General features: G+C 40.3%; 1 protein-coding gene across 1 annotated transcript in view; it reads right to left on the bottom strand.

Annotated features, from left to right (window-relative positions):
- DKK2 (dickkopf Wnt signaling pathway inhibitor 2) overlaps positions 1-20,356 on the bottom strand; it is a 117,571-nt gene extending 97,215 nt beyond the window's left edge. The window contains exon 1 of the mRNA XM_075543953.1: positions 19,469-20,356. Within this exon, the coding sequence (XP_075400068.1) occupies positions 19,469-19,696 (228 nt within the window). The 5' untranslated portion in view covers positions 19,697-20,356. The remainder of the gene's footprint in view (positions 1-19,468) is intronic.
- Positions 20,357-21,664: the final 1,308 nt, after the last annotated feature.

Raw genomic sequence — 21,664 nt, 5'->3', positions numbered from 1 at the left:
CATTCAGACTGTAAGGGACTATGGAGAAGACAGACCTGAGCATGTACTTTAGAGAAACCAACCAATGGCAACTCCTATGTATCTCAGTGGTAGAATCCCACGGTACCCCAGGCTGCCTTACGCTGGAGATTGGTTCAACAGTAGCTTACCAACAATACTGAAATCATGAACACTGAGTAAATGAAGTTTATGGAAACAAAAATAAACATCAAGAGACAGGAAAGTAGAACAAAAGCCACGAGAGTAGAATGAAGTATCTTCTTAAAAAGGAAAATGTGTTCACATATTGGAAAGTTGAATGTTAGGGAATTGTAGATTACCTACTAAAGTATCTATTCAAAAGGTGGCATGTCTATCATCTTCAGTTACAAAAAAAATCCCCTTAACTTAAATAATTCAATAATGTGTGTGTGTATTATGTCCCGGTAAATCCTCATTTTATAATGTGATGGAGAATTTCAATAGTAAAGTAAAAATAATGGAATTGCTAATTAATGTGGCAACTAAGGAAGGACAGGCTAATCTCACTGGCACCAATCAGAACCACTGAGGCAACAGTAGTGGGCCTGGAAAGAGGTACAGGAGCATTGGAATTTTTTCTGTAATTATGAAAAATTTCTATAACCTAAGTGCTGAAAAGCCAGAAAAGTCCTGGAAATACACCGTTTGGAGGGTAAAGAGGGTAATACTGTTCTTATTTTAAACATATGCATTAATTATGATAGCACAAATCAGGGTAGGAGTTTGCAGGTGGAAAAGGTAACACAAAGAAAAAGTTAAATTGTATTTCAGGACAAATTTATGAAATCATACTTCAACAAAGGAACTTGCAGCTGGGGAAAGGATAAGGGATAACAGTATTTGTCAAGTCACTCACTTTAATAAAAAGAGGCAAGCCCTCACTTTGATACAGCATTGGAAGGGGTTCTCATAAATTAGTATCAAAGAGGAATAAGGCATTTAGGCTCCTTGGCTAAGAATTTTTTTTAATGAGTAGTTGCCAGCCGGTTTGTAAGACTCTGTATTCTGTGGGAATTCTCCTAGAATTACGCAGAATAAGAACTTGGCCCCAAATGGATGCTCAACTCCTCAAATTGTACCTCAAGAAGGATTTATTTCCCTCTAAGAATTCCAAACTCTTTTGTCATCTGTAACATTTACCATCATTTTAAAGTCTTCAATTAACTGCTTTTGACCATAAAAACAGTGAAAATTGCTTATTTGTTTTGTTCATTTCTATTAAATGATTTGATTTACATTCAAGCAGTCTACCTCTACACCAGTTGTAGGCCATAAATCATGATCCAAGACCTACGTCCGTGTTGCTGTGCTTTCAGTTGTACTATAGTCACGATTCTGGGTTGATGCTCAAAGACAACATTTCCAATAACTCTGTTTCAATGTATAGGTTAACCCTTTAATAAAGGAGCTAAATATACTAAACTTGAGATAATCAAAGTAGATACTATTTCTATTCCTATTTTTTAATTGAAATAACCTACTTTATACATGTTGGTATAACTATTGTCCCTATTGTCGTTTTAAGCCCAATCCAATGTTTAATTTAAATACTCCTTCTAAAAAAGAAGATACATAATATTTTTCTTGGATATTTAGTTCTTGGATAATGTTTGGAATACAAGAATTTTCTACAAAAATTAGTTAAGAGGAAAAATTGTGTAAGGAAGGTCTTCACAATTTGGCAGTGGGGTGTGGGGGTGGGGCTCAGAATCCCATTAGAGTTTTAAAATTATTAAGGACCACAAAGGGATTTTGTTTCTCTTTGCTGTATAAGTCTATAGTTATAAAAAACTGGGGAAAAATTTAAGCAATAAAATATTGGTCCCATCTTATTTATTAAAAACAACATATTTCTATGAAAAGTAAAAATGTTTTCCCAAAGAAGAGAAAATGGTGAGAAACACAGCATGTTTTTATATATTTTTATAAATCTCAAGTCTAAATAGAAGACAGATGAATTATCTTATATGCTTCTACATTCAATCTCTTTCTAATAAATTGTTATAGTTGAAGTAGATGAAGACAGTCTGGCTGCAAAGAAATAAGTAGTTTGGAAGGGATAGAGTATTTTAATAGCTTTTTCAGAGAATTGTGAATATATTTTTTAATGTCTTAAATTGTGAATATTAATCTTTTATAACTACACCAAAACTTGACCAAAGGTTGTTCTTAAAAGTTAGTTAGAATGTGGAACAAGAAATCAGAGCTTTGAGACAGTACATTTTAGTTCCACACCTTGCTGAGAATTTGCATTTCTACCTTGGATATATTTAATCAGAATTTACATATTCACAAGTTCCCAGGTGTTCAACAGAAGAATTCTCTAGGTATCTACAAGAATCCCCTGTGGATCTGGTTAAACTTTAGATTCTGATTCAGTATATTTAGAGTGGAAATGCAAATTCTCAGCTGGGGGGAAAGCCATTTGAAAGCCTTCAGTCATTTTTCTGTGAGCTTCTTTGCCATGGCACAGATATCTTTACAGCTATGCCTTTTGTATTTAAGGCTATATTTTGAAGATGGGGCCAATTTGGTTTCCTGATGGGAAGAGTACGAATGTGAAGGAAAGAGAAATGCTAAGGATGAACCCAAGGCCACTGATTAAGCCTCAGAAAAATTAATTTATCATCAAGTGAGGTAGAAAAAGAACTAAGGAGGACTGACAACAGAGAAGAGGGTGAAGGGAGACGCCGGACAAGGCAAGATATGACAAAATAATAATTTATAAATTATCAAGGTATCATGAGGGAGGGGGGAGTGGGGAGGGAGGGGGGAAAATGACCTGATGCAAAGGGCTTAAGTGGAGAGCAAATGCTTTGAGAATGATTGGGGCAAGGAATGTGCGGATGTGCTTTATACAATTGATGTATGTATGGATTGTGATAAGAGTTGTATGAGCCCCTAATAAAATGTTATATAAAAAAGAAAAAGAACTAGGGTGCAGCAGGTTTGGAAAAGGAAAAGTGACTGGATAAGTTAAATATGAAATGAGAAGTAGACTGCTGGATCTGTTAGTCTGAAGTTTAGGAAAGAGATTTCTCTAAATATCTAAAAAAATCATTGGCCTATAGATGACATTTAAAGCCTTATATCACCCCAAAAGTGACTAGATTGTGAGGAAGAGACATCATACCAGACCAATCCTCTTGATCTTGTTCAAGAAATAATATAGTTTGTCCTGGTTTATGGTGAGTAAACCTGCCTTCCTTTTCTTTTCTTTCTTTTTAAGGAAGTTCTATTTCTATAAATACAAACTGGATCCACTGCCACAAAGTGGATTCCAAATCATAATGACCTAACAGGGTTTTCAAGACTGTAACTTTCTTCATTGGACAGGTTCCTGTGTTTGAATGCCTAACCTTGACATTAGCAGTGCAATGTCTAACACAGCACAACTAGGGGTCCTTGGTTTCTTATTCACTTACTTTTATACTCCTCATTCGATAGATTTTACTTTGTATAAATAAAAATAAATCTTCAATATTATATGGTTCCTTCAAGCTGAATGGAAATGGGTAACACATCTTAACACACTGGGATAAAATCATGGGTAATGAAGTTCTGGCTCACTTACAGGCTTCAAACTGCTCACCTATTTAGTAGCACCTTCCTAGTAAACCAATGTTAATTTTTATAACAAAATTATAATTCTACTTGACACAGAATGCAGCAGCAAATGGGAGTTGTGAGATTCCACACTTGCCCCCTAATTTTATAAGTGCAGGCTATCAAAAACAGTTGAAATTTGTGTTGAAAACTTGCATTCGCTAACAAGAAAACTCACAGAACACACCCTGATTCAATTTGTAATCAATCACTAGGATCACTGTGGCATAAGAAGCAAGCATTGGTCACTTGTAATTTTAACAATGAAAATCAACAGACTAACGTGCAAATACAATGTGGTGCAGCTGCTGTGGCCAGGACACCCTTAGTAATGAAATTTCAAGAGGGTTTTTCTTGTTAACAAGTCGTTTCCTTGTGAAGAGTATTGGGAAGATACAGCAGCAAAACCATAAACAAGGAAACTTACATCAATTTCCGAAGAGCATTTGGAAGCATTGTATTAATTTGAACAATTGTAAAAACATTTTTACTAAGTTGAACAGCTTCATATTTTCTCTGAAACTTTAATAGAATATGTTTGCATTGAAAACATAACTTTTGACAGACTTTTTACTTCTTTGTCTCCATGTACACATTTTGGCTAAGAAGCGAAAGATGAAGTCACATGTGTCCCCAGACTGGACTCTAGGGATTCACACTGGGCTTGATATTTTCTGGACTCCTCGTGTAAGAAGAGTGGGTTTGGGGTGGGGGACATACTGCTGGTCTACACTTGCTAACTACTTCCTGGACACTGTGAATTTCTATAAATTCTGACCTGGTTTCAGACGGAGAAGACGTATTTCAATGTAACCTGTCAGATTCTTTTGTTTTTATTACAATCTAACATTGCCGGCTCAGTTGAAGACTTTCCACCTTAAGACAATCAACACTGAGAGTTTTGTGATTACTACAGCAGTACTGCCTCCATGACTCTGAATGGTCTTCTCGGACTTTTCAGAATGGTTTGCAGTCACAGTTATTGAACATCCTCAATATTGGTGGGGTATTTGTCTTGTATGCATAGCAAAAAACCACTCAGAATCAAGTATTTTTAATGTGGTATGTTGATCAGTGTATGTAACCCTGCTAATGGTCATAAAGTTATGGCCTAGATTAAGCAAATATGTAAGCTATTTGAGGGTAGCTCCAAAATAAAGGTCAAAATGGTACAATATCAAAGCGATGACTTTTGGGCAGTGAGTAATTTGGAAAAATGTTTGCATGTGTTTGCTGAAAAACATGATGTCATGATTTTAATCTGCCTCTGCATTTATCAGACTCCCCTCTTTGGTGTATCTCAGTACACACCTTACTCTTCCACCCATGTTGTAGTAAGTTCTTATTTATTTTACTCAATACACTCCCTTCCATCATCCCATTCCACACTCCCTGCTGCTCATCTGAAAGTGGAAATCTGTTACTTCCTACTGTACATCTCATCCTTGTGAGCCTGCCTGTGTAAGGCTGCATTTTTTAGAGAAACGAAGCCAGTGATGTTCATTTATGTCTGAAGAAGATCTTTACATCGAGAAAGAAATTTATAACAAGGAAACCTCTCAGACAAGTCTAAATAAGTCTGTGGGTCAGATGATAGCTGGAGGTACTGTAGATTCACAGACACCAGCCAGTGAAGCAAAAAGATAGAGCAAGAACCTGGGAGATCACATGTTGTGGGGTGCAGTGTCATATGGCTCTAAGGTCAATAGTAACGTGTAAGGCCATCAACAGAAGCCAGACACGAGATTCCAAGCACGCAGGAAAAAGAAGAGGGGCAAGAGAGAGATCAACTCTTCAGAATGTATCTTGAAAATAGGTTATGCCTCCAACCATTTTCTTTGTTGCTGCATTTCCCACTTCCACTCAGCCAATGAATCCAGGTTGGCCACCTAATGGTTGCACAAGACTCCCCACTAACTCCCTTTAATTTTCGATTCTAGAAGGGTGTGGGGTTCTTCTCCGTTGGGCACAGACTTTTCCAGCCTAAGTGCATCCACCAATACCTGTTTGCATTCCAGTTTGAAACACCCAAACACTCACTCTTATTTCATTAGTCCCGAAGCCAGCAGTTTGGAGTGGGTCTGCACTTATTTTCCAACTAAAATTTCCTGACATTCAAGGCTCTCAGTGGGGCTTACTTTCCATCTGAGCCCCTTACTCTCCAACAGATTAGAACTAAAACCTGATTCTTCTGGACAAATTTTAACTCCACTTTTAGCAAATCCAATCACAGAGGCTAACGGCAAACTTAGAAGCTTTCTCTAATAATTATTACCAATATTTATGTCTATTACACATCATGTCTATAACATGAAGGAGAAAGTAATATTATTCTAGTACAACCAGCTAAACAAATAATTATAGGCACAAGCCATCTAAAACATTCAAGTTTGATGTTCTATATGATCCCAATCATGTCCATGTGGTAAATCCACGGGAAGAATCTCATGGGCTGGCTTTCCTACAGGCATCTTGCTTAAACATCTCAGTTTTGCCACAGAAACTCCAAAAGATGCTTTTTCCTTTCAGATACAATCCAAATGATTCAAGAGTGATCAGTTCCCATGTCCCCAGGAGTCTATTGCATAGAATCCAGATGCCAACTGAGTAAACTTCCATAGCCATAGCTCACCTCCTCTAGCTATTCAAAGGAGAAGGAGACTCCAGCTCTCTTTGATTGACATAAAGTTAGACACTCACACCCTCCTTCCTTCTGGTTTGTTCCTCTAGTACCTCATTAACAGTATCCAATGCACAACCCTCGGTTTTCTAGAAAAACAAAACCAGTGACCGTATTATTGGTCTTAGAAAGAACTCTAAATCAAGAAAGAAATTTACATCATGTTGTAGCCTAGACTATCCCAATTCAAATCCAAAGTCCATAGGTCAGATGACAGCTGGAGATCCCTGAGAGTCACACAGCTGCCAAGCCAATGAAGCAGGGAGGCAAAACATGAAGCCTGGAGATTACAGACTGGTCCCATGGATCCTAATGACAAGATCACTGGAATATGGCCGAGGGTCAACAGATCCCGGGGTCAAGTCACTTGGGCAGCTGTCCCAAGAAGCCAGAAGCAGAATCCACGCAAGCAAGAAGGAGACGAGAGGCGAAAGAGACATGAGTTCCCCACTGTCTCTTATAAATAGGCCACATATCCAAGGTGGCATCATCGGCTGCGTCCTCATAGACAAGTTGTACTCTACCCGTCCCTTCTTGTACAAGTTGACACAAAACCTAACCATCCATCATATTGCCTCTGCACATTATTATTTTGGGTGCTTTGTACAATCTATTAAATGAGGTCAGACTTTTCACAGGGAAAAATTTAATGTTAATTTTAAATTGTTTTAGCAAAGAAAAGATAGACACCTCTCTGTACATTTTTTCTGACCTCCAAAAAAAAAGATCTGTATGAGGTGGCCCACAACTCATGGTCAAGTCGGTTCTGCTTCATAATGACCCTGCAGATGGAGTAGACCAAGTGGAACGGCCATGGAGGTTTCTAAGACTATAATTCTTGACAAGCGCCAGCCTCTTTCCCAGCCTCAGCCTTCTGTGAGTTCAAACTGCTGGCCAGTGCTCAGCAGTACAACATGTAAGCCACCATGCCACCAGGCTCTATGAGGTGCTAATCTAATACTACAGCCACAAGGCCCACCAATTTCACAGGTAAGTATGCAAACTCAAATGAGATTACCAAGCTTTAAATCTCAGAACTGCCGTCCATCGGCTAGAAAATTCATGACATTGTATGTCATCTTGAAAATTTTAGGCTTTGTGCTCTAGGGACTAGGCATGAACTGAAGAATACCCCATCAGATGTCAATTTACTTCCTTTAAACGTAAGTGGTAGATGATGTGGAGGAACATACAATTACTACAACATTGTGATAATGATTTGAGACACCATGAGAGTTTGGAGATAGGTAATTACAGGTGGAATACCAATGTAGCAGTAAAAGGATCAATATGAAGGAAACAGTATCTTATAGTTTAAAGAACAAACAGCTCCTACTTCCAATCTCTAATCTTTCTTAAAATGGGTGATTATAAAATGGGAACACTGGTGGTGTAGAGCCATCAGAAAGGTCAGTAGTTCAAAACCACCACCAGTGGCTTCACAGGAAAGACTGGGCTTTCTCTCCCATTAAGAGTTAGTCTCTGAAACTCACGGGGCTGTTCTGCCATGGCCTACAGGGTCGCTGAGCCAACATCAAGTCGAAGGTAGTGTGGTTTGGTTTTGTTTTGTTGCTGTTTTTAATAAAATTTGAAAATGAACTTGTGATTTTAGAATCATAAAATCCACCTGGAACAATTCATTCATTTTTTCATTCTCCCTATCTAACTCAGGTCGATTCTTCATAAATTAAGAGTTAAAAGGTCTTAATTTGTGTGTGTGTTGTGTTTAATAGCTTCTAATAAAGTGTTTTTAGTATGTAAAGAGGTAGGAAACTGAATTTAAAAGTTGGCCAACTTATTCTTCGGAATCTGTATTCTTTGTGGTTTCAGGGTCACCTTGTGTTCCACGCACAAAAAAATTGTGGCCATCTTCAAAAGCGACATGTTTAAAGACTAAAGTCAGATGTTACACATGCCATGTTAGGTGTTGTCAATCAGTTCCATCTCTTAGTAGCCCTGGGTACAACATTGTGAAATCCTGCCCAGTGCTGTGCCGTCCTCAACTAGAACCTGGTGTACACTCAGAGAAAACAACACGAAGGTGGGAGAACAAGTGAAGCTACCTGAATGTTCAAATATCAAATACATCATCGCTGTCACTCACTTATTCCTGGAAAGAGGAACGATTGGAAGAAGTTAATCACACATGGTTCCGTTACATGGTGAAAGTAGGCGATCTCTGAGGTGGATGCTCCTGCTCTGGAGCTATGTCAGCCTGCCCTGCGGCATACCGGACTCCATGGTAAAGTCTTCGTGAAACGCTGCTCTTGTTCGAGTTCAGGCCCCACGTTCCGTGAGCAGCATTCAACTGGACCGAGTGCTGTCTCATCACAGGTTTTAGGTCAATCAGTTCAACGAGACATCACGAGAATTTTTGTTTAAAAAAAAAGAATAAAGAGAATGCTAAAATACAAGAATTGGGGACAGAACAGAAGGAAATGATTATGAAATGTCATCTTAAAAGTATTTATTTTTCAAATGTTGACTTTGGGAATGTGTATGTGTGGATCATGATGCAAAATGTATTTCATTCTACAAGTCTTCATCAGGGAACTTTTAACACCATTGGCCTCTATCCAAGATAATGCTTGGACGAAGGTTGAGCAATCTATGTGCTCCACAAGGGTCTCATTTGGACCCTATGTGTGTCTGAATGAAGCTGTATGTTTTAATGATGATTTTAAATGTGTAGGTTTTCAATGACGGTTTTTCAGCAAGGGATTGCTAGACATCTCTGTATGAACTCCAAAGACCATCTTTTCAGTGAGCAGTCAATCTTGTTCACCCAAGTTTTGAGCATTCTTCATAATCCATAATCATTTTCTTCCCTTCTTTCATATACTCCTGCTTTTCTAGTGTGCACTGCTCAGCCAGCCTTCTAGCACCATGTGCCATTAACGTGTGATGACTGAACAAGGACAATAGAGTCAAAGCCACTTACGTCCATTGATTTTATTCAACTCCGACTGACACAGTTGTCATCATGGCATTGTCATGATGATGATACATTGTGATGGACACAAGTTGAGAGCTGAAAAAGAGTTCCGCATATAATTTATCTCCCACCATCTTTCTAATCAACTCAAGACCACTGTATTTAATTTCCTCCTACAGAGCCTTGTTGTTGCAGATTTAATGGAAAAACATTGTTTTTCATTATTGGAAAGGCTTGTATTAAGAATCAGATGACCCAAGTTTCAGCAAAAATTCCTGTCACAGGCACTATCTGTAGTACATCAGGCAGATCATGAAACATTTAAATCTGGTTTCCTCATGTGTAAGATGAGAGAATTAAACTATGATTTCCAGTGTGTTTACCAGCCCTCATTCTGTCCTGGTTTAGTTTTCTGTACCAGCTCACGGAAATTTCAGAGGATAAAAGATTTGTTTGTTTGTTTTGTCCTTTCTACAAAGATCTGCATCTTTAATTTTGATGGCTAAGCATGTTTGAGGAATTATCTGATAGAATTATTAAATATTTAAAATACTTTAAAGAGTTTATTAGATTCAAAAAGTGTTTAGATGGCTTTGCACAATGAAAATCAACAAATGGTCACTCATATAATTGTAGATATTAAATAAGAAAAGGAAATTTTCTTTAGTAAAATTTCCAATATATAAAGATGAAACATACACTCATGTCTCAAAAAGATACCGACAATTTTAATTATGTAACATTTTCTGAACATAAACCATAGATTCTTGGACATTCTAATCAGGCGCAAATCTCTTTAACAAGTCCATCATATGGAGAAGACTAAATCCCCAGCATTCAAAGGTGTAGGGTTGTGAAACAAAGAGCACCTGTCTGCATAGAAAACTACACATCTTTCTTCCATCACCTTGGAGTCATGAAACAGACCAGGGTGTGAGAAGACATCTGAGTTGTCAGAGTTGACTTTTGTGATCTGTCTTAGTCTAACCTGGGGCATTTTTAAGTAAGCAATCTCTATTTATTTATTTTTGCAACTATGAAAAATTTTAAAGATATAATTGCTAGACCTTTAGAAATTTCAGTTTAAATTTTAAGGAAGGTTTAGTCACCCACCTTTCCCCCCACCCCTGCCTCCCTTGATGGCCATACTTCCACAAAGAGCAGATGTTGGGAATTAGGAGTTTGATCTAATTAAAAATAGATGTCTGTTTATGTGAGAAGTAAATAATCAATAAAAAGAAAGTGAAACAAAAAAAATGAAGGCTGGAGATCAGAACTTTAAAAACACGCCCACATTTATGAGTATAAAATTTATAAGTGTTCTGTGAAGAAAATAAATAGGAATTGGGAGGAAAATGAAAATGGTATAATGTTACAGAAGCAAATAGAAAAATATATATATAAGCGATAAACAACAGTATGCATTGTTGAGTGGGTATTTATACTGGAGGGCAGATATCTTTAGATTTCAAAATACACTTTAAAACAAGGCCTATTAAGGAGAATGCTAAAGACTCAAGATCCAATATGTTAGAGGGAGCAAGTGAAGAGCAGCATTTGAGTGTGAGCTGCTGTTTCATTCACTTTTAGATTATACTTTTCCTTCCGCTTTTACAATTGCATAAGATTTTTGAGATGATGGGTAGAGCGAATTCATTATTGACAAATGACTTATTTCCAGTAGGAGGCATAAGGAAAAAAACGGCATAGAAATGGAAATGGTGATCATTCAAATGCTGTGTCCTCCTAGGACAGATGGCTACATCCTCTGATACTTGAGAAGGTGGTCAACTTGCCAAATTCCCAGTTCAGTGCATGGGCCCCAATAACTGCAGAAAAAGTCAAGAATCTTACCTCTGTCGTGGCTAACTTACTTTGAAGACTATCAAGTTAATGCTGTTGGCAGTGAAATTATTTTGATTCCTGTAATTTAAAATCCAATATTGCCTTGATTGTTAGCAACTCCATTTATTGTGGTTATATTTTTAATATCTGGGACATTATTTGCTCTGTGTTCTTCCCAAAATTTCACTAATTATTCATTCTATGTCACTTTGGTGTTTTTTCCCCCCTCAATGCAACAAAGAACCCCCTTTCCTCTTAAGGGTCAAATTCAGTGTCAGAAAAATCACTGAATTTGTTTTCAATCCTAGCAGCCTTATGTGACAGGGTAGAACTGCCCCTGTGAGTTTCCGACACTGTAATTCTTTGTGGGAGTAGACAGCCTCATCTTTCTCCTGCAGAGCAGCTGGTGGTTTTGAACTGCTAGTCTTGAAGTAAGTAGCTCAATGGGTAGCCACTATGCCAAAGTGACAACATATGTGTGTGTTGTTGGCATAGCTATCATTCATGAGAGTTGTCATCTTGGCATTGGTGTTCATTGTCTTCATTTTTTCCATATGTGCGTCATATGCGTTAATTTAGTCAACTGTGCCCAGCTCAGTGGGGAAGACTAAGTGGCTACTTTCTATTCTGTGGGTAAACATTTGACTTCACTTATTTTCCTAATGGTAGTAGAACTTACATTAGCACAATAGCTAATAATTAAAAAGAACTTTGCTCGTCCAAAGGTTTTTAATATATGTCATAATATATGATCCTCACTAATGTCCAGTCAAATAACTATTGTTGTTTTCCTATTTTGCAGATGAGAAAAACAAAGGACCAGAGCATGCAGGTAACTGTCCCATAGACATTTCCTAACTTGATTGTTCTTGTTAGGTGCCATCAGTTTGGTTTCAACTCATAGTGATAACAAGTACAATGGAGGACCACTGCCTGGTCCTGTCCCTTGCTCACAATCATTGCTGTCTGGGCCCTTTGATGCAGCCCTATATTAATCCATCTGATTAAAGGTCTTCCTCTTTGTCACTGATCCTCGACTTTACCAAGCATGACCACTCCAGTGGCTAGACTTTCCCAATAATATGTCCAAAACATGTGAAACAATGGCTTGTCATCCTTGCTTCTAATGCATCTGGCTAGCCAGTGATGAGCCTGACTTAGAAACTTGTTAGAAAACCATAGAATTGTGGAAACTCCTAATAACATAGAGCATTTCATTCTCTGAAAGGGTCAAAGGTGAAGACAAAACATAAGTGAGTTCAGGCTGTAAGCAAAGAGCATTCTCACGTGTGATCAGGGTGTGAGGGTTACCAACCAAATCAACTTGACACCATTGTTGAGAAATATGTGCCTCGCTGCAATGTCAGTGGGAAAATGGTAGCATCCTGATGTAACCAGACAGATATTGGGAAGTGTGCAGTCCCCGCCATGGAAAAGAAGAAATATAGGCCTGTCACAGTGACATCTCAGATGCTTAAGGAAACACCATAGCGTAATGGGGTAAAGAAGACCAAAGTGTGTGTGTGTGTGTGTGTGTGCGTGTGTGTGCGTGTGTGTGTGCGCGCGCGTGTGCGCGCGTGCATGTGTGTGTGCGCGCGTGTGTGCGTGCATGTGTGTGTGTGTGTGTGTGTGTGCGCGTGTGTGTGTGTAACAGTGAAGTATTTCCATGGCAGGAAGCTAAGTAAATGCAGGAATAATAAGTAATATACTGCTATGGTATTTGTCTGTGTATTCATTAAAAAAAATAAACAAGCAACTAAGATTGCACCTACTCTATTGGAAACTATAAAAGAATCAAAGAAAGATCCATGTTCTCTTTTAAAAGTCACAGTAGTAACTAAAGCATGAAAGTGCTGATATAACATTGCTTAGGTTTGGATTTGGTTTTCTCCACTTAGATTGTTGTGTGACTTGTTCAAACTGCCTACTCCCATATGTGTCTGAGAAATTAATGTTGCATCATTTATAAAATAAGGTTAATGCTAGACTCTACTTCAAAGGGCAGCCAAAGGATCAAAAGAGCTAATTTTGGTAAAATACTTGGGGCCAGCCCTGACACCACGAATCATCACTAAATAGTAACCTTTACTATAATTTAATTTGTGTCATAGCTAATTGTGACCCAGATTAGAGGAATATGTTCTAAAGATCATTTCTTTTTGCCAGTCCCCAAGGAAATAGCACACCTATTTGACATGGCAGAGCATCATATGAGAAGGTATCATCTCTGCAGAAACATCCAGACAAGCCCACCACGTTCGCTAATCATGACGTCGTTTCATCATTTAATATACTTCAGCACTCATTAGTTTTCCTGTTTGTTTGCTTTCAACAGGTTGGAGGCAGTTGTTAAGATGTCTTATGATTATGAAATATTCACAAGATTTTACCAAATCATGTTACTAGAATCAAGTAATTAAAATGGACACTATATTTTAAAAGAAACCGAAAGTACATTTGCCACTTTGTTTGACTGAACAAAAAGATACGATGTTTTAAATGGTGCTACTTTTGCCCATTAACTGGTTTTATTTCTGCATTTATTTGGAACACGTGTCTTAAATACAAATTACTACTAAGATTCCACAAATGCAGACTGTTAGATCAGCTCACCTGTGGTGGAATAAGTGTTGGATCATAATTACGTTTTTAGTTCTACATAAATTAACTGCTTGTACTAAAAGTCAACAATCTATGGATTGTGATAAGAGTTGTATGAGCCCCTAATAAAATGTTTTTTAAAAAGTCAACAATCTAATTTTGATAGTGAAAATTCTCTTCTTTTAGGGTTCCTCTGCTTTCATTTATTATTACAAAGAAAAGGATTTATGAGACAAGTTTTCTTGAAGGGCATTTAATTAAAAATTGGTATTACTCACAACTTTCTCTTCGTTGGCTTGAACCTAAAGAAAGCAGCAATCGCCATAAAATGCTAGGACCCGAGACTCGCCAGGAAGCCACTATTTAAAATAGTTGGATGGTGACTTTTCTTCCCATGAGCAGATGTTCATATCATACATATTTCCCATATTTCATATAAATTAATCTATTTAAGAAGTCATTTTTGTTTGTCTGAAAGAGACCAACAACTGAAAATAATTGAAGTTTTTCTATTGTACGCCTTTGCAAGAATGAAAAGAGGAGGAAAAGAAAGTTTACTTTTTATTCCTTTTAATAGTAGTAAATGTTGATTATGTATTACATAGTTAATCTATATGTATATCAAGTTAAAAACTAGAAGGTCTATTAATTAGTCCATTAATTAGTATCATTTTTGTTGCCTCTGGCTCTTGTTTCACAGTTTTTTAAAGTAGATAATTCAATAAAAGGCTCAGACAGAGACAAAGATTTCATCAACCCTTTCAAAACTCAGATAAACAACTAGGAGCAGGCTAGCTCCTTTCTCTGGATGAGCGCAAGTAACTTTGAATATGATGAAATAAAATAACTTTCAAAGACAAAGAGTCACCAACAGAAATAAGACTGTATCCCATGTTCAATGTTATGTCCCGGCTAATAAATAAAACATCTATAAACGATTGAAGTAGGAAAAAAAGAGGTTGAAGTCGAAGATGGTAAGTATAAAAAGTATTTTCGATGGCCTCTACAGTTCGATAGATGGTTTCGGGTCTATTTTGAAATGATTGTGTCGGGGAAAGAAGAGAGAGTGCCAAAACTCTCCTTGAATAGAACACTCTACTCCATTGTGTGCTCTGATTTAAGAACTATAAGGTTTGAAGCGTCCTGGAAAGAAAAGAAGAGAGCGAACGTTTGCGTGGAAGAGAAATATTAAAGGCGACTGGCCCAAGGTCAGAGTCACAGCTGGAGTGAGTTTCAGGAACCTTGTCCTCTTGCTCTCTAGAGTCCAGCGCAAAACCAAAATGATGGATGCGCAGCGCGAGGTGGTCGTTAAAGTAGTTTTCTGGCTACTCAAAAGTAACTCTCCCCTGTGGCAACTGTCAATTTTCAAGAAAAGAAAGGGGAATGTATTGGGAATTGTTATAAAATCATTTCCCATCGATTTGGAAATGTTCGCTTTAAAAGGAGCGATTTTCCTAATCCTGTTTTGCAGATCAGTTGATATTCAGATGAGATGCAGATCTTTTCTGTGCTGCTGGAGCAAGTTGGGCTGGGATTAAAAAAAACAGTTATGGATAATTTTAGGCGGTGAATACATCACCTGTAGAGAGAGACTGTATCGTTTGTGTCAACAAGAACTGTCATGGGGTGTGTGTGTGTGTGTGCAAATAGAGACGGCATTTTTCTTAAAGAAAATGTGATGTGCAAATATTAGTTCTTTCCAACACACTCGCTCACGCTTCACTTTCACTCTGTTTTGAGCTTTATTTTAAGGTCACTGTCCTTCGAGTGTCTAAATTATTTTAGAAAATCATGGAATATGATTGCACTTCAAGCCACTTTTAGCTCCTTTTTAGAGACACATGCCTGAAAGATCATCTACATTTAAAACATAATTGTCACTATATCATTGCCCACTTATTAAATATTTTAAGTGCTACCATAGAGCCTTAAAACTAAATTCATCTGCTTGTCTTTAAAAAATGAATAGACGAGCAAGGAATCAAAGAAATAATTATAAGCACAAATCCAAAAGGCTTTCCATTTAGATAAAATAATGAATGACCCACACGAAATTGATGTTGGTAATGGTTTGGGTTTTTGTTTGGTTTTAAAATGGCTCATGAACGATGAAACCTCAAATTTTAGAGATGATGACAACAAGCAAGAAGCACCATTTGTAATAACATGTATCCACTGTGATATTAGTAGTGTTTAATTGCTTTAGGTTAGAACTACTTGAGGTGGTTTCCCTGGAGATTGAAGACGTTAACTGCAAAAATTAAGAATACTGCAATTTAATTTATCTTAAATATAGACTCATACACATACACAAAATTTTTTAAAACCTAGGCACAAGAGCTACAATCAGAAGGTCAAATTAAAACATGAGTATTGGTAAATCATACACAATCAGTTTTGTTATTTCCATGTCAATCATCTAATCACTTGATTTTATATATCAATTTTCATCATAACCAATTACTATCTTTAAAATATACCTAAGAATGACATTCATTAACACGCCTGTTTGGTTTTGTTTCCAGCTCTATGCCCTATAAATCTTCCCTATAACTCCAAGGGATATTTTCAAGAATCCATTTATAAATAACCCACCATGACTATACTACAAGTAAAATTCCCGTAAATTATAGTGCTTCCTTCCTATGAAACTAGGCTAGGATCAATCAAGAAGATTTTGGAGTTCCCGAGATGTCTCATTTTCACTTTTTGATTAATGATTTATTAAATATATTCAAGCATACATTTCTGTAATAGCAGTCACATTTAAACATTTTTAATTCCTTTTCCTTAAAGTAAATGAACAAAATCAAGTAAAGACAAATTGCAATTCCATTCCATGATAAAGATCAGGGACTATATTTCTAATCTGGTCGAAGCTGTACCTTCCCTTTTGCATGTTCTGAAAGACATACACTTCACAGTCACCAGTCAGGAGTGAGTGGCTGAAAGTAGCCAGTCAAAATGATTAGGCCTCCGAATTACACTGCATAAAAAGCTAGTTAACCAGTTGACATTTTTTAACTTCTTAATCAATCACATTTTTTCTCTTATTTGTGGACAGAAATGTAACTCAGCTACATTTCAGTTCTAGAATTTTTTCTCCATAAAAGGAAATGGCATCTTTCTTTCTGAATGGAAGTTCGCATAATATTAAATAGTCTCTGGATTGTCATTCCATTATTCAAGATAAGAATAATAACCATTTTAATAACCAATTCCCCAGGGAAATAAAGATAATATAAAGACCCATAAACATTAACTGAATTCTTCTTCCTACTTAGACGAAGATTTTTCTATGTGCTTCTTCATATCACTACATATTTTAAATCACGCACTAATAAATGGGAAGCCAGAATATGCGTAAAACCATCATCCTCTTTACCAGCTATCTCCCTGCCATTTAACTCCGAGTTTTATTTTGCCAATATCACCTGTTAGCGATTGTCTTAGAAGTCTAATGTTAAATTTTAAGGATCTGGTACATATTACAGGTGCAAGATCTGGGGGTGGCTTCCAACTGAAAGGTTGGTAATTGGAACATCCGAGTCCCTTTGCGGGAGAAAAATGTAGCAGACTGCTTCTGTAAAGATTACGGCATTGGAAACCTTATGGCGTGGTCCTACCCTGTCCTTTAGGGTCCCCGTGAGTTGGAACTCACAGAATCACCTTATTTTTGTTCCTTTTAGTATTACAGGTTAGTACACAGGGGTAAATAAATTTCCACAGAACTGTTATGTTAAAGAAGGTATATCACAGTCCCAAACAACTCATTTGTAGAATAAGTAAGTTCTTAATTAGGAATTTAAATTAAGGAAATTTAAGTAAAGTTACAAAACTCTTGAAAAGTCATGATTAAGTAGATACTTAGGGGGATAGTAAATTAAGCAAACACATTTTATACATTTGAATGCACAGATACAGTATTAAATATATAGCAGACAAGTTAAACTCTAGGGTACATTCCTCTATCTAGTGCTGGCATGATGGATAAGTACCGAGAGTCACCAGGAGCTAAGAGCAGCAGAAAGAGCGTGTTATAGAAATTCAGAGTGTGCTGCATTGAAAACCCTATGAATCACAGATCTGCCTGTACACCTATGGGCTGCCACAGCAATTGGCACTGGTCGAATGGAGCAGACTCAACCCTCTGTCCTTGGCAGACTAAACAGGAGCCTCCATTAAACAGCTGGTTACTTGGAATTTCAGGCTGATTGAAGTTAGTCCCTAGCATGAAAGAGGCTTGTTATTTCAATGGTGAAACTTTTCTTTTCTTTCTAATCTTTGCCTTCATCTCCTGATGAACTTGGAAGAGACTGTCAGGCCCCTACCTACTGAAAATTAGTGTTCCCAAGAGAAGGGAAGAGAACTTGGAGTCACAAAAGGATAAGCAGGTGTGTGTGGATCTATACAAAGGACATACGAATAGATGATTTTTTTTCTTTAAAGTCAAAAATAAATCCTGTGCATGCCATATTGAATTCCTTTGAGAGAGTAACTGATTTTTTTTGTGTGGTGGTTTCAAAGTCCACCAAGCATTCTCAAACTCTGAAATTAACTCAACTGTCCCCGTGAGAGGGCAGTAGGGGGCCAAGAGCGCTTCACTTCATGGCTCAAGCAGGACCAGCTAATGCTGCCAGCCTTCACCAGCCACTCCTGGTGGACTCATGAGTGTCCACAGCAGGGGAGCCAGAGAAGGAACTTCGTGTCCTGTTGGCAGACTCCTCTGCATGAACAAGGGGACCGGGGTCGCCTGGTGAACTCGCGTGCTGTGCCAGCCTCAGGTGAGGCGAACCGGTGGCGCTTTGGGCTTCCGCGGCAAGAACGGAAGGGGGAGCTGTGGAGGTGCCTGGTGCCCCCAGGGCGAGCTTGCACACTGACCTGCTCTAACAGCATGTGTCTGGCTGTCACTCTGTCTGTCCTCTGCGTGATAGAGAGACAGGAACGCTGAGGATAGCTCCCTCTCTCAGGAACGCTTCCAACTTCTGTCTTAATAAGTCCTTGGAGCCCCTCTCACTGGCGCCTGTGACACTGTCATCGTCACCTCATCATTTTGTCCCCCCTCCAGGATGACTTATTTACAAGTCTACCTGCATGAGAAATGTGTGTCCACTGGAGTTGTCCCTGCCTGTAGCTCACTTCTTTGAAGGGAGAAAGTGGTTGGGAGGAAAGGGGAGCTCAAAGCCAGGCAAAATAGAATGGTTAAGGACGGACAAGTTATCAGGATTGAAATGTCCCTCTCTGCCATTTAGTCTAGCTTTGGGCCTTGTGTAAGACATTTAATCTCCCAATGCCTGGGTTTCATCCTTCTGTAAAATCTGGGCGTAACAGCGCCTAGCTCATAGAAGGGTGAAGATGAAAGCAGCGAAGCTTTGTGGAATGCTTAGCCCAATGCCCAGTGCCTAGTAGCCGCTATGCCCCGGCTAGCTGCTCTTATTCCTATCAGCTTCGGCACCGCCCTGCTGAATTTGAAGAAGGACCTTTTTGATCACTTCCCTGAACAGAAATGCACTAGCTCATGGTACACACACTAACCCCAAAGCAAAAGGAGACAGACCCCTGGCCCGCCTTCCCAGTGCCCCGCAAGAACCAGCAGTTACTCAGCCACCCTAATCCCTGCAGATTTGTCTCAGGGACACCCCGCCAAAGACACCCCCACCCACCCTGTGAGGGTGCGCTCCACACCTGGGACACACTCCGAAGGTAATTGGATGCAGAGGCATAAAGCGCACGAAAGGATGTTGGTCCGCCCCCCCACCCTCCTGGATGGGGTTTCCTACCTGCCCCAGGTTTTTGCCCTTCTTACTGCCGCCGAAAGCCAGTCCTTGGTATATGCCCGCAGATCGATTGGCTGCTTGGGCAGGCGTCTCCCCGCCCAGAGAGGACTTGATGGAGTTGAGTTTGGCCCGCGAGCTGCCGAGCTGTGAGCTCTCCACCATCAGCACCGCGGCCAGTAGGAGCAGGCAGCGCGGAGGTGAAGAGTCCTTGCCCCGCATCAGCGCAGCCATCTCCCAGCAAGTGGTCCCAGTGGAGGAGGAGGTGCGAAGGAGGGTGTGGGTGCCAGGGGAGCGAGGAGCTCAACACAGGACCCCACGGTGGCTGGCAAACTCTCGTCCCCAAACCCTTCCTGGCTTAAGTAGACTGCCTGGGGAACTCAGTCTCACGCATCTGGCCAGGAGAGAATCCGACCCCAGCGAGACCCGCTTTTCCACCAGGGCAGGAAGTTCTGCAGAAACTGGAAGCAATCAAAGGCGAGGCGCCTCGTCGGCCAAGGAGGCGTAACCCGAGGTGCCAGAAGACCCAGCCCGCCGTCCCGGGCCGCTTCCTTCGCTCAGCACCCAGCACCTCCCGGTCTGGCCGCGCTGCGCACTGCAGTCCTCCTCGCAGTCGCCTAGGAGGTCCGCACTCCTTGGACTTCGCTGCTTTTCCCTCTTCTCCCTTCCCGCTGGTCCTTTAGATGTCTCAACTTTTGTTAAGACTCTACCTCCTTTCAAGGTTAGCAGGGGCTGGGATGCGGAATTGGGATCCGCCCCCGGGGCCGAAGCTCAGCGTCTAGAGTGACTGCAAGTACCCCACCCGCGCGCTCATCCCTGGGTTCACACGGTGCAGCCGCCTGCTGCTTGGGGCGCTTGGATGCCCAGGGAGTCGACTGGCGCTCTCTAAGGTCCTTCTCATTCCCGCTCCGCTGTTCCCAGCTGCCCCTTTTGCTTTTTATAGGTTCCCACAGTGGGTTTCATTTTTTTTCTCCGCCCCCAATTCAAGAGTGACAAAGAGTGAAAATGCTTCTCTCACCCCACGCTCCCTCCCTCCTCCTAGCCACCCCCCTCCTCTTCCTTTCCTCCTTCAGCTGCTCCCTCTCCCCACACTCCCTCCTGCTCCTCCTCCATCCTCAATGCTAAAGGCTGCTCCCAAAGACGATTGCAGGATTTGTCCCCCAGAGGGACAATCCCTCAGAATCATTCCAGCCAGTCAAGGGACATTTGGAAACAGGCAGGGACAAATGTGACAATGGGAAAAGGCAAGAAGCCACTGCACCAGAGGACAGCCACCACCCTTCCCTGGGTCACTCTACAGGTCTCCAACCCAAGGCTCTCAGAGGAGCGCCAGCAAGGCCTCAGGGCAGTTTCAGGGAAGTGAAAAATCTGGACCTTAGTACTGAGGTCTGTGCCTGCTTCAGCCTGATTGCAGTCTTTCTTTAGGCGCGTGCGTGCGTGCGTGTGTGTGTGTGTGTGTGTGTGTGTGTGTGTGTGTGTGTGTGTGTAGGGGTGGTGGGGGTCGGTGCACAGAACTGGGATTTTAAATGGGAGAGGAGCGGACCAGAAAAGGGGGAAAGGTCCTCCATTCTCCTGTTCTGTGGAGGTGTGGGTCTTTCCAGACACTTCTGTCCCTCCCCGAAACCAGCAAGGTGCTTCAGTCTCCCTGGAGGAGGTAGGTTGAGGTCCCCAGGGTACCTCCAAGAGTTTGGATTTAAGAGCCCTGCGGGACTTCTTCAGCGCGCCAGGAGAGTTGTTTTTAGGAAGAGGAATTTAGGCCAGAAATAAAGGAGGGCAGACGGACCTTTGAGGTCTTGCCGCCCTTGCCTTCCTGCCTCCTAGCATCTGGAGAGTTCAGGCGACCCACCCCCTGCTTTGCCAATCCCCAAAGCTCCCAGGCTTTGGTTTGCTTCTGCAAAGGTCCTCAGCCAGGCAGCTCAGAGAGCTGTTGGGGCGCCCTGAGCTGAGCGCTTGGGGGCGCCAGTGGCAGCAGCTGGGCTGGACAGCAACTCCTGTTAAAAGACAGACAACTCCACTCCCAAAACGCGGACCTGGGAGCAATTTGTCAACCAAGTACCCAGACTTTCAAAAAAGGTGTTGGGATGGTCTCCTTGCTGGTGAGCAACAGTATAAGAAAGAAGCAGGGGAGTCATGGTGAGAGGAGCCTGGCCTGAAATTTTGCACCAATGTCAGGAGGGCAATGAGAAACCCAGGCAGCATGCT

This window comes from Tenrec ecaudatus, chromosome 3, assembly GCF_050624435.1.
Source record: "Tenrec ecaudatus isolate mTenEca1 chromosome 3, mTenEca1.hap1, whole genome shotgun sequence".
Lineage (NCBI taxonomy): Eukaryota > Metazoa > Chordata > Mammalia > Afrosoricida > Tenrecidae > Tenrec > Tenrec ecaudatus.
The sequence above is the reverse complement of the archived record's forward strand: the minus strand, read 5'-3'. Positions and strand labels throughout refer to the sequence as shown.